The sequence below is a fragment of the Hesperophylax consimilis genome, chromosome 9 (genome assembly GCF_061612785.1).
Source record: "Hesperophylax consimilis isolate HC1 chromosome 9, BYU_Hcon_1.0, whole genome shotgun sequence".
NCBI lineage: Eukaryota > Metazoa > Arthropoda > Insecta > Trichoptera > Limnephilidae > Hesperophylax > Hesperophylax consimilis.
This window is the reverse complement of record NC_142844.1, coordinates 18,986,832-19,000,039: the sequence shown is the minus strand read 5'-3', so window position 1 is coordinate 19,000,039 and position 13,208 is coordinate 18,986,832. Positions and strand designations below refer to the sequence as shown.

Sequence of the window (13,208 nt, the reverse complement as noted above, 5' to 3'; positions counted from 1 at the left end):
AAAAACCAGCCAACGGGACATTTTCTACAGGTATCGACAGAGCGAAAGGATTGATCATACTTTGTCTTTCCAAACGGTCACCGACTTCCTTCTTCCATCGCTTAACTGTGGAAGAAATTAAAACCAACAAAAAAGATAAATTTCCCAATAAACTTCAAAATAAAGGCTCACCGATTTGTGCAGCCTTGTCATCCACCACCTCCAGCATGTACTCGGGAAGCACCGGCCTCCTGTGGTTGTTGTGATCGGCCATCAGGCCCTGCTTGGCGTGGAACTTGTCGGTCAGGGTCATCGGCTTGGAGATAATGGTCTCCAGCGAGGACACGTCCGGCATCTGGTCCTGGCAGAGGTTCAGGTAAACGCACACCTCCTGGGGCGTAAAGTCGGCCACCAACATCTCAAAGAGTTGCCGGGAGTAAGTGTCCACAAAATCGGTGCATTCCGCCTTCAGCTTCACGGGGAGATGAGAACAAAGGTTGTCCAGAGCGTTCTGAATGCTTTCCTGTAAGCAACCAAATATATTGTTGTAACAAAAATGATATATTATGGACTTTTCTTCAATATTTATTCCAATTTGTTCAATTTCCAAACTTTTCACACCGTTCCCAAAGTATATTGAATAATGGATGTAAGCCGAACTCATTTTGTACTGAAATTATGTAATTCATAAAAATAAGCATTGAAGGCGTGGATGTATTGAGCACAATATTATATCCCTAGCTTTCTCAGTTCAGTCAATGGGCCAAGGAAGAAAAGAAAGCCAAACTAGGATTTCTTTCAATAGATAATCCTCCGGCAGGAAAGAAGTGGACTTCAAAATATAAACGATAAAGTAGAAAATCTGTTCGTCTGAAGCAGCAAAAACACTTGAACATTGTATTTACTGTACGTGAAAATGTGCTAAGTTTTCTGTCAACAAAAATATTTGCACTGTCATTTTCACAATGAGAAGACAATAAGACAAGAAGTCATATTGTTCCACATTTTAAAATTCATATCCTAGGAAAAACTAGTTTTAGTTTTAACACAAAGGAATGAAGAAAACATTCAACAATACAATCAGAAGTCATTACTTACAAAAGCAAAGGTCAGACTCATTCCGCTGTTAGGCGCTTTAGCCTGGGCTATTTGTTTTTACAGAATAAAAGATTAGTATTACGTATTGTACTTTGACTTTGTCTTAGTTTACTCTTTCCAAGGTTATCTCACAGTCATTTAAATCAACGCTCAGCTAAATAAAATGCTTATTCAAATGATGTCCTAGTGACCAATTCAATTAACAACCTCGTATGCGGAGATAAGCATGGTTTTGCTTAAACATACTCCAAGGATGGGTTATTTCATAGAATTTGAACAATTCATCAAATTTCAACATTCATTTTCGGGTTCCGTGAAAGTCCTATTCAAGTTCTGTTATTACATCACTATGGGCTAGATACTTGATAAAACTGAAATAATAACAGAACTGGAAAATTAACTTTGAAATTTGAAGAATTGTTCAAATTCTCTGATACAACCCGTCCTAAATCAATGATGAACTATTCAGCCCATTTCACACGGCCCGCGAGTACTTTCACTCAACCCACTGTCTTGGCTAAATAAAATATAAAAAAATTAGCAGCAAAAAATATTCAACAGTTTTGGTTATGTTTTGTAAAAAGGTTTAACGGAAAGCTTCAGTCTCTTTATTGTATCTTGGTTCGGCCTTGATTATTGTCGAACAATTTTCAGCTGTGGAGCTTTGTTTATACGGTTTATGATTTTTTTTATTAAAAAAAACATAGTTTTAGAAATAAATACGTTTGCGACACCATTGATTGTTTCTACAGCAGCCAATTACATTTATGATCTTGTGTAATCTTAAGTTTTGATTAGTGAATATCACATATTATTTTTACCTCCGTTTTGTTGTTCTGGAGCATAGACTGCAACTGTTCAACGGCAAAGAGACAAAGTGGGCAGCTAGGTTTGTCCTGGTTTCCACTTGTCATCAGGATCTCAACATTGGTGACCATCAGCTCTTCCTTGGGGCAGAGAGTCAGAAGGGGACACACCTAAATAAATAAATTAGTAGGTGAGTGGACAAATGCGTATTATTAATATCATAACGTAGTGTTTAAAAGATGATTTTGATTTTAAAATAATTAACTAACTTCACTGTATGGTGTCACGCTATTATTGCATGCAAAATATTAAGAAAAACATAAAATTATTCATTAGTATTTTAACGACCTCACTAGGGCAGTGTGACCCTCGTTGCTTTAGAAGATTAGATATTACGTTCTGGGTCGTGGTTTTGACAACCACTGGACATATGGTAAATGGTTGTTAGTTTAAAATTAGTTTAGATTAGTTGTGTAAAATTTAAAACACATTTATTAGGGTAACCAGAGTAAGGGTGATTGATAAATAAATTAGGAACATGGTATAAATGCTGGGATTCACATTGAAGTATAATGGAAATGTGGAATTGAGATATAATCGAAAGATGGTCTCACCTGAGATGGGTCTATTTCCTGGACCAAAAGAGCGATGATAGCATTTCCATAGGCCTCTACGAAAGCATCGCATTCAGAGCTGATGGTGTTGGGGAGCTTATTGCAGGCTTTCTCAACAAGCTCCTTAATTTCAATCTGAAAATCGCACAAACACTCACATTAACAAATATGTTTGGATACTTCATTTAATTATTGTCGTTTGATGACCTGACAAAAATGAATCTACAGCTATCGTAAAACATTGATAAATACTCAGGCTTTACTTAAACACAATTGAATTAAAATAAGCCATACAGCTCACAGAAAATAATACAATCATAGGGGGGAAAAAAAGTATGCATATTGCTAAAAACCAGTCTTTATGTGTTTTCTGAAATGCAATAAAAATGCTTGTTTTCTGTGACTATATTTTGTAGTTCCAGGAAATTATGCATACCTAGCAATGTGTAGTTTGGGGAAAACATTAATACCTAATGGCAACACCGCAATGATTAATTCAAGGATATTATGAATACCTCTATGTGACACTGCAATATGCAGTTGGAAGAAATTGTGAATACCTGACAGTTACAGATACGGCAACCAGTGGCGACTCTTGACTTTTGGGTTTACTAGAGTGCTAATATTACAAAAGATGGCATATTAATAATCAAATTTTTTTAAATAAAATATAAATCATTATGGACTAAACATCAATAATGTCGAATTTTTCAAACTTAGCACTCTATCACACTCAAAAGTCACGAGCCACCAAGATACTACTGAACGTGTAGTGTCTTAGCGCCATTTATGTAAAGGACGCTCAAATGGAAAGTAAAAAAATTGATGATATTTAAGAATGTATGCAATTTGTTTTGTACCTAATAGGTATTATTTGTTATGTAAACAATATTTATATAATTACTTTTTGTTCATTTAAAATCTTATAAGGTTAACTTTTAAAATAATATACCGAATATAGTTATTTTGGATTAATTATTACCTCCGTGTTGGAGTCACTGATGCGCACTTGCAGGAAATGCAGGAAGTACTGGCAGAAGGTGCACACTTCCTTATTCTGGGGGAGGGTGATCATCATCCTGTCGATGGGCAGCTGACCAAGTTCAGGCTTCACCACCTTTACATTCAACTGACTTTCTCCAATCTTGACGCTGGGCTGTGGGAGAAAATAAAACAAATTATTTTTAAAAACAATGCAATGTATTATCAATCCTAGTGCTTAACCTTTCTGTTGCTGACAGGAGTAGTAAAAATCTCAAAAATTACTATCCTCTATTTTATAATTTTAAAAAGAGACATCACAGTTTTAGTATTTTTTGTATTCCTACAAAACTATAAACACGATCAACCATTAAAAAAATAAACCAAAATACTAGAATAAAATGTATTATCATTTCTTGCTACAAAAAATATTACTTGTGTACTGGAACCATACACCCAGCAGTGGGTGATGCGCGCTATCTCACTCACACTCAGGACGTTACCAGAGCTGAGTGAGGGGGTGAGGTACGAAAGCAAGGTACCAAGTAATGTTCATACAAGAGGTAAGTCAATGTAATACACATGTAAGCCACAGGAATAATTTGCAATAAAAGTATAAATAAATGAAAAAAACTGGCATTAAAATGATAAAATGTGTGGGGTAATTGAGTCACCCCTTATGGTAACACAAGTTCTGTTTTGCAACTTGGCATACCGAAGATTAACCAAACGGCTCCACTCAAGTGTGAATCTCTCCAGTTCCTCATGCCTAAGGATGCGGTGTTCGCATCCTCCCTCTCAAGCCACCTGAGTTTAGTTCGTAAAAACCCTTCACCAAGCTGAAGACTTTTAAAGAGAATCCTCGGTCGCCAACATCAAAAATATGAAAAGGGTTAAGTTCTTAGTTTGGAGTATTTGAGATTCCGTCACCTTTGATGACCATCAAATTTAAAATCAGTGCTAAATTGATTTTTAAAATTTGAACGGTCTTCAGTTTCAAATATCAAAAATTCAAGTTGGTATTGTTAGATGAATTTATTGGCGGTAAGTTTGAGGGATAACACATGAGAAAATAGTGGGGATTAGAGAATTGTTATGTAAAAGGGCAAGAATGAGTAAATTTACCTTGTAGCTGTTAGCCTCATCATTACCAATAAGTGCTTTGTTCAGGGTAGATTTTACTTTCTTTGAGGATGTCAGGATCAATGGAGCAATAGGAGCATCCTATAAAGAGAACAATTAAGAAGTTAATTTTTTTTTAAATTCCAAAATGTCTGAGAAAATAATATCAAGGAATTTTTAACAATTTTATAAGCAATAATTAGTCGCCTGAAATATCAATACAAATTGAAAATATCTCCTGAGTAAAAATTAATGCCTCCAACGGGAATTGAACCCGTACCTTCTGATGACTGACATTCTGATTTTGTGAGGTACTTACGTAGGTACTGGATGCTGTGTTGTGGCAAACGCCAACCATGTTGCAGACAGCGTTGGCGTCTAGCTCGCTGACGAGGAAGTTATAAATGACGGGGTAGAATTGGTCAGCGATAGCGAGGCACTCTCCTGAGAAACCACCAGTTTGCTTACAGAGACCTGAAATCAATGAAATATGTAATCGACTAATTGCTTACACCGACCTGGAATCTGACAGCCATGTTGGCTGTTAGTGTCTGGACATTTATTTAAGAGGTGTTGGATAATTTTATTTAAATACAGAACTTATTAAAAAAAAGTAGTTCAAAAGATAATTAGATTGTGATGTTTTTGTTTTATTGGTCTGGAATCCCGACGTCTGAAAAAGAACTAACTTTGCAAAAACAGGCACTGTCTCCATTTCTGTGACACCTCAGGTAGGTGGTAATACTGTGTATATTCTACAAGAATTTCGATGCAAAGTTCTTCGAAGGACTAATGCTATTGATCCCTAACAGAATCACCTTTGTGTTTTCACTTACCGACCACTTAATACTTACCAACTTTTGTGTTTTCTCCTGAGCAGATAGTACTGCTCTCCATCTCTTTAATACCCGGGGTCACTCAAAACATTCTCAAATACAAATATGACATAGGTCTTAAAATTTGCAACAATAGGTGCCAGGTAAATTTAAAAACAAATAAGAGATTTCTTACCATCAAGTACCCTCTTGAATTCAGTTTCAGTAGTATTGGCAATCAAAATATCTCGCAGATGCCCGACGAGTTGCTCACACAGTTGACACGGCACATCATCTCTGAAAAAATTACAAAAAACCAGTCAGTTTTCTTTAATTTATATGAAAAAAACTGCTATTTGACATTCTAAAGTATTTATTGGAATAACCATGTCAATAAATGCTTTTATGATAAAAAAGTCATGAATCAAATAATTTACTACGATTATTATTCTCACTCGAGCGATGGAGATTTCCGGGTGTTCGGTTTTCAATTTAATTAATATTTTACCTACAAATATTAATACGGAAAAATATTATGAAGTGCTTACTGGGATTAAAGTGAACGAATCCACCTATATTTCACTGTTTATTCCTATTTTCAGGTTTCATAATTTTATGATAAAAAAATAATAATTAATCTTAATTTATAAAAATTACCTTCTTAAATTTGGGTATCGCTCGAGTGGATAACGCAAATTTCAAAACAAATACATCAGAATTTACAGGTGATTAAATTAGGCCAATGATACTGATTAGACTATTATGAGTGATAAATGGGGTGAGTCATAATATTTTCCTCAAATTAAAATTAGCAAATCAAAATTTTTTTCAATTCATTGACGTTTATACTAGGTAAGTATTTCAAGATGGCGAATACTTTATAAAGTTAAATTAAAAGTTTGTATCTTTAACCATTCAAAATACTTTTTATTTTTCGGAATAACTTTATTGAGTAAAACCTCAAATTGTAATATTGTCTTCAATATTCAAAATACTTTTGTTCTAGAAAACTAACACTAAAAAAATATTTACATTCACATGTAAATGCCCTTACACATATCAGATTCAGAATTTAAATTGGTTTATTTTTTATGTTATTTCTAAAAATAAAGCATTTCAATATGTGAGTACATATTTTAATCCATTTTATATAAATAAATGCTTTAATAATAATTCTGAATAAATTAATGAAGGTTATCGGTGAAATGCTGTGCAAATAGAAATGTACTAAAGGTCACTTTCAAAGTCAACAAATTATTCAAAGCTGTGGGATAAGAAAGGATGACATGTGAAAACAGAGTGTATTTTGTATGTGTTGACAGAGGAACTGAGTGATAAATATCCTGGTGTTTGACAACACATTTGGAAAACACCCAGGATATTATTTTTCTTCATTATCGGCTATGGTAATGACCAATAACAGTCAACATGTCACAAAAAGAGTTGATTTATAATAAAAATGCTGTACCTATACAAATGGAAGAATGGAGAGAATGAAAAAAAAGAGTATATATGTATTGAGAAAAATCAACCTTTTCTCCCACCGAGCGGTGTTTTTAAAATATTGAATCACATCATGTTATGTCTTTGACTAGCAAAATATGTAACTAACGAGTGAATTTGTTTGCATTGTTCTTCCGGTGCCCTCTCCTATAGGAGGTTGACTATCGTCAGAAAAATCTTCACAATGTGGGCTGCAGCCCGGAACAAGGAATCAACTTTACATAGCTAAATCAAAACTCCATTTTTCAACTCATCCTCTTTACATGCTAAGACTTGCCCTAAGGAAATTATTTATTAATTTCTTCTAGTTCTAAATGCTGTCAAGGTTACAGAAAATAATTGTAAAACATAAGGTGTCATGGATCCTCACCCCTTGACCGGAAGCATGCCGACATTGCCCATGGGTGTAATCTCCACCTCGGTCATCTTGGTAATGTCGAGACCCTCGGCCTTGTGCTCGTGGAAGCGTTCGGTGCACGTTCCTGCCACGTGGCAGACGCTCTCCTTGTCGAAGTTCTCCTGAAGATGGGAGTAGAGGTCCTCGAAATGGCTCACAACAGCCGTAGCACAGCTGTCGGAGAAACTACCGAGCTTGAAGCAAACCTGAAATAAGACATTAAAGAATTTAAAATATGTATTTACAGGACTAGTAAGGAAGAGGTAGAAGCCACATTTCACGGCTTTCAAACCATGGGACTGGTACAATTTCAGATCCTCTGCTTGGTTCCAGATTGCATACTGCAGGTTGAAGATTGCTCTGATGATAGTCAAACTCAATAAGAGAAGATACCAGAAGGAGAGAAGCTGTATTTGAATATTTTATAGACATTTGATCAAATGTAATTTCTTGCTCCAAACTAACTGAATAGGAAGGCTCAACACGTACCTCTAATGCTGATTGAAGGAATCCCGTGTAAGTCAATTTATCGAAGTTATTCCTCATTTTTCCAACAACCGAGTAGCAACCGGTGCACATGTCTGTGCCAATTGGGGCTCCACTGGTTAGCTGCCTCTGTTTCTAAAAAAAAAACATACAAATTCGATTATTACAGTGATCGAAACATTAGAATTATCCAACACCCTCTTAAATAAATGTCCAGATACTGACAGCCAATGTTGTCCAAAAATGAAACAAATTTCCATTACAATTTGGCATACAACAGAAGACAGTAGAACCCCGTTAATTCGAACATAATTTAACCCCGTTAATAATTATACATCCCATTCCCACGTAAGAAGAGGCAAGGAGACCACTTAGGTGGCGAACACCGTATCCTTGGAAGATACAAAACTAAAGGGAGACAACACAAGACGAGACGCTTTCTAGAGGAAGTCAGGACAGACGATGGTGCTCTCATATTAATTGCTATTTTTCCAACGCCCAACCAATTAATTCAATGATAATCTTACAAGTTCCGCTAGCATCTTGTCGATGGCAACATTGTTGCAAAGGCCGGCAACGCTGCAGACCGCCTGAGGGTTCATCTGTGAAGCCAGGGTCTCCACCAGCTCTGGGATGAACTGGTCCACCAGCTTGATGCATTCTTTGGATACGATAGTCAGTGGAATCAACTCGCAAGATCCCTCGAAAACAGCCTTCAGGTCTTCCTGTAAACAATAAAAAATGCAATGCACATTAGAAGGTGTAATTTATACTCTCATTGTTAAAAATATGTACATACCAGTGGCGATCTGTGAATTTCCAGTGAGCTAGAGTGGTTGATTGAAAATAACATTATTGATGTGGTTGTAGTTGAATTTTTAAACATTTTTTTTTCAATTTTTCTTATGAAGATTTTCATGATTCTTTCAGTTTGGAGAAGCGCACCATCCCCAAACTCAAAAATCTCCATACAATTTTTTTTCAGCCACAACTACATCATTAATTGTAGTGATTTATTTTTGAGCTATTATGCCGTGTAGCGCTACCTCCTTCCTTAGCCAAAGTTTCGGACAGCATTACAGTGTCCATCATCAGGGCAGATGTGATCAGGGAAGATGCATCACACATTTGTCCTGATGATGGACAAATGGATGGTCGGCTAAAGAAGAAGGTAGCGCAATACGGCATAATGAAGTTTCAGTCCGCCACTAGTACATACCAATATCTGCACATCATATCCAGGTATATTTATTACAATTTGCATTGGTTTCTATACCTTGTATTATAAGGTTTCATGTTAAGCTATTAGGTTTGTAGCCACAAAATTTATAAGATGTCAACTAATTAAATTTAAATGGTTCCAGTGGGGACTAGGAACAGCGAACCTGTTGCGTATGTACTAAATAAGGTTGGGTTGTTTCAAACTCTCTTCACATTTTGATGAACACTGATTAAGGATTTGATGTTCATCAAATGTGACAAGAGATTGAAACACCCCAACCTAAGTGGTAGAATTATTGATGAAATTATGTAATACACCCTGGACACAATGAAACATTTATCCTTGCTTGCAGTAATTTTTATCTTAACTACTCTAAACCAGAAAATCTGTGTGTATGAAGCGGAAAAAATCTCTGATTTCAATAAAATTACACAGCCATTTCTGTCAGAAATAACTAGGTCGACCAAACAATTTTTTTTAATGATTTTAATGAAGAAATCATAAGTTATTTTCTTATTATTATAGCATTGTGAATGCTTAGATAGATGTATGAATAACATCCAAACATATATACTATTACGCGTGTCGATGAAGATCTAGGTATTACGCATACATTATGACTGCAAACATAAATATATATAATATTATTACATACATATATAAGTCTATTAGGATAATTAATGAGGGCAGTCAAGGGTAAACGACTGACTAAGATAATTCAAATGTTAAATATGAAATCATGTTAAGAGTGCAAATCCAGCGATAAATATAAAAATGGTACAATTAGTACAAAACCAGCTAAAAACATAATAAATATAGGCAGAATAAATCATTGCAAATCTGATAATAATGTATTCAATAAACTTTAAAGGTAAGTGAAATGAGATTATGGATGTAGTTATAACATTTAGATTTAACTTCACTATACGACATACATATATTAAAACACCTATAAAATATACATACAAATAAACAGAAAACTCTATAAGTGCGATCACTATCTGTGTCGACTTGAAAGATTTTTTGTTTTATATTCACAAAATCTACACTAACAACGGAACCGACTACAAAGTTAATTGTGTCAAGCTTTACCACAGCCGATCAGAGCTACAATTTCTACAAGCCTAACCTAAATCTGCAATTTTAAGCCTACTATATATGTATTTGAATTATGAAACAAACAATAGTGGAGGGCAGTAAAATTTGTTTAAATTAAGTAAAACATTTTATTATCGAATGTCCCACATTACTAACGAAGACTGTGCTATTATTGATCTGATAGTTCCATGACAAATCAGAAAACCTTATAAAAATTATATCAAGTCATAAAAGTGATAACATTTTTTTTATAAAAAAACTACCCGAAAAACCTAACCAACTAAGTTAACTTGGTTTTTTTTCTTGAAAGAATTCTGATTTGTCCGGTCACCAACAAATGTATTATCTGACTATGTATTTTCTTCAGCCTTGATCTTACACATGATTGGAAGGCTTCCTGTCTTTCCAATATTTCTCTTCTTATCTTGAACTACGGCCGGCCATTTCATCCATCAACACATATCAAGTTATCACGTTGCTGCTATTAATCCCATTCAGTTGCATACCAGTAATTTTATAAACATTTGTTCAGTTTAGTTGCAGGTATATATTAGTGATCATTGCTGTTGTTAGTGTAGTGAGGATAATTTTTTTATATATTGTCATTTATTTGTGTTCTTATATCTTATTTTATTTTTTAATTAATATCCACAATTTTGTATTTTTTGTAAATATTTTAGCCCAGGGTACTGGGACCCTTTTTTGATAAAAAAATTATGTTTGTGTGAAAATCTGTCATTAGATTTTATTTGTATTGTTTATTATTTATAGATGTAAAAAAATCTGTTGGTTTTCCAAAAATAAATAAAATGATGTTGGGGGTTTTAAAAGTTTTGAAGACGTCACTCGTCAAACCTTTTTAAACGGCCCTTGTGGTAGGATATTGAAAGAAATAGTTCGGAATATTTTGTAGCGGCAGCTACTAGTAGGTTCTAGAACGTCGATATATACAACGCGTATCACATTGGAATCTATGACACGAGCGGTGAAATATGCGCCGACCTACTAGGATGGGAAGTTTCTCGATTCTGCCAGGCATGAGTGTACCCTACATAAAGCGGCTGTCGAAGTACCTAATCAGTCTTTAGCACACAGCCGGTCATTCTCAGGCAAGCCGAACTAACTGAACCTAACCCTCGCGGTTAACTGAACTAACCCCGCGGCTAACTGAACTGGGCCTTGCTCGTGATTCGAGCCCATGATCACCCAACCAGGTCTACCATACCTTCGGCTTACTACACACTGGAGTACCTGCAGACCAATGGTCTACACCAGCGCTGAACACCACCCACAAGTCCGGTCTCCATCATCTCTGTGATTAGTGGACACGGATTCACATCCCACCGAGATGTGACCTACGTGTGTCCCATCGTGATGCACATCAACTACTACAGTGACATTGTCATTCATTGTCAGCAACAACTGTGACTACTCTGGCTACTCTATTTGGACTCTGTAATTTGACTGCTTCAATAAAGCCGCCGCAAGGATACCACACTCATCTTTCATTCACGTCACCTTACCATTCCCAATGTTTAACCAACCTGAGTCTGGTTGCTTTCCAGCTGGTCTCTGGCTTGTTGCACCATGTTGGTGCAGATGGTGCAGATGTCATCATCATCCTTGGGGAACACCTGCTTCTCCCACACGGCCTTGATGCAGTGCGTCACCGCTTGGCATCCTTTTGCGTTCCTACAAACAAAGTTATCATCAAAATAACCATTGAAATGATACTAAAAGCAGAATTATATTTTTATAACATAGAAAACATGACCAGCTAGTCACTGAGTGGTTCAAAGCGTTGGATTCCCAACTAGGCATCACTTCTATGCTCTGCTAGCTAAATACTCAATCATTGCACAAGCAACATTTTTCGATTTTTCCCATCACAGGCTCCAGAGAAAGCTACTTTAGAGTTTATTATAGCATAACGTTGCTTTGTAAAATGAAATCTTGTTATTTGTTCTTTATAATGATGGGAGTAGGAGGGATTCAAATATTGTCAGGTCATTCATAACCTGGTAATGTTCAGTGACGTATACACATACTCTCCCTGTTGCTCAAAAATGAAACATTAGCAGAGAAAGAGGTGGAATCAAAGCTCTCAGATCCACGACTATAATATATATGCGTCTAATAAATGAACCTAATATAAACAAATGAAATATGCATTCATCAATCTCTTGACAAAATGGATATGACTGAGTCGGGATAAAAACCAAGAATATTATTTTATAACCAAGTGAATTAATTGCTGTACATAAAAAAACTTTGCATATTGTTATTTATCATTGTTTATCTGTTTTATAACACAATTTTTTAAAATTAAGATGACATAATGATATTACAAAAAATATATTAACACATTGAATAACCCATGCAAATTAATTTTTGTGTTAGTCAGTGATACCATCGACAAAACACCACGTATTAACCATTTTTGTAGCAGAACTTGCAGCGTGTACATAGTTGTAAAATTATTTTTAAAATCTTAGAAGTCTCGTTAGTAAAAAACGTGTGATCAATTATTAAGGTATATGACAGCCTGTCTTTTTCTCTACTGTAATCAAGGAAATTTATTTATTGTAAAGCGTATTTTAACAATTTACTTCAAGTCTAAGATTTAAATAAGTCGAGATCTAGACTATTAATGTTAAAATAATTAAATAAAAAAACTTTTATTATCATTTGGTTTGTAATCCAAGCGCGAAATTCACAAAGCATTTAAAAATAAAACTATCATATTGTTTGTTTTATCGCTTCTCTAGTATTTATCTGTGACCAATACGTTGATATTTTTTGTTTTGATTTACTTAGCAGAAGAGTTTAAAAAACACATTTTTCCTGCCTCAGAGCTGATTTGCATAAAATGTTTGATAATAATGTATTCACCAAATGATTATATTGTAGAATATTATTTTTGACAAGCCAATGAAATAACACACTAAAGAGTGAATAATTGTGAATCTAAGCATTCCTAATGCTGCTATAAATTTATTTACGGAAATAATTTTTTTTTTCCATGCTACATAATATAATAAAAATTGGTGAAATAATAAATTCATCATTAAAATAAAAAATATTTT

General features: G+C 34.9%; 1 protein-coding gene across 9 annotated transcripts in view; it reads right to left on the bottom strand.

Moving 5' to 3' along the window:
* Sap-r (prosaposin) overlaps positions 1-13,208 on the bottom strand; it is a 77,828-nt gene that overhangs the window by 49,570 nt on the left and 15,050 nt on the right. For all 9 annotated transcript variants that reach the window (XM_089635705.1, XM_089635697.1, XM_089635704.1 and 6 more), the window contains exons 3-13: positions 11,667-11,814; positions 8,330-8,527; positions 7,806-7,937; positions 7,290-7,522; positions 5,613-5,713; positions 4,921-5,075; positions 4,605-4,703; positions 3,481-3,654; positions 2,499-2,633; positions 1,899-2,054; positions 172-502 (exon numbers count right to left, since the gene is read on the bottom strand). In XM_089635705.1, the coding sequence (XP_089491831.1) occupies positions 172-502; positions 1,899-2,054; positions 2,499-2,633; positions 3,481-3,654; positions 4,605-4,703; positions 4,921-5,075; positions 5,613-5,713; positions 7,290-7,522; positions 7,806-7,937; positions 8,330-8,527; positions 11,667-11,814 (1,862 nt within the window). The remainder of the gene's footprint in view (positions 1-171; positions 503-1,898; positions 2,055-2,498; positions 2,634-3,480; positions 3,655-4,604; positions 4,704-4,920; positions 5,076-5,612; positions 5,714-7,289; positions 7,523-7,805; positions 7,938-8,329; positions 8,528-11,666; positions 11,815-13,208) is intronic.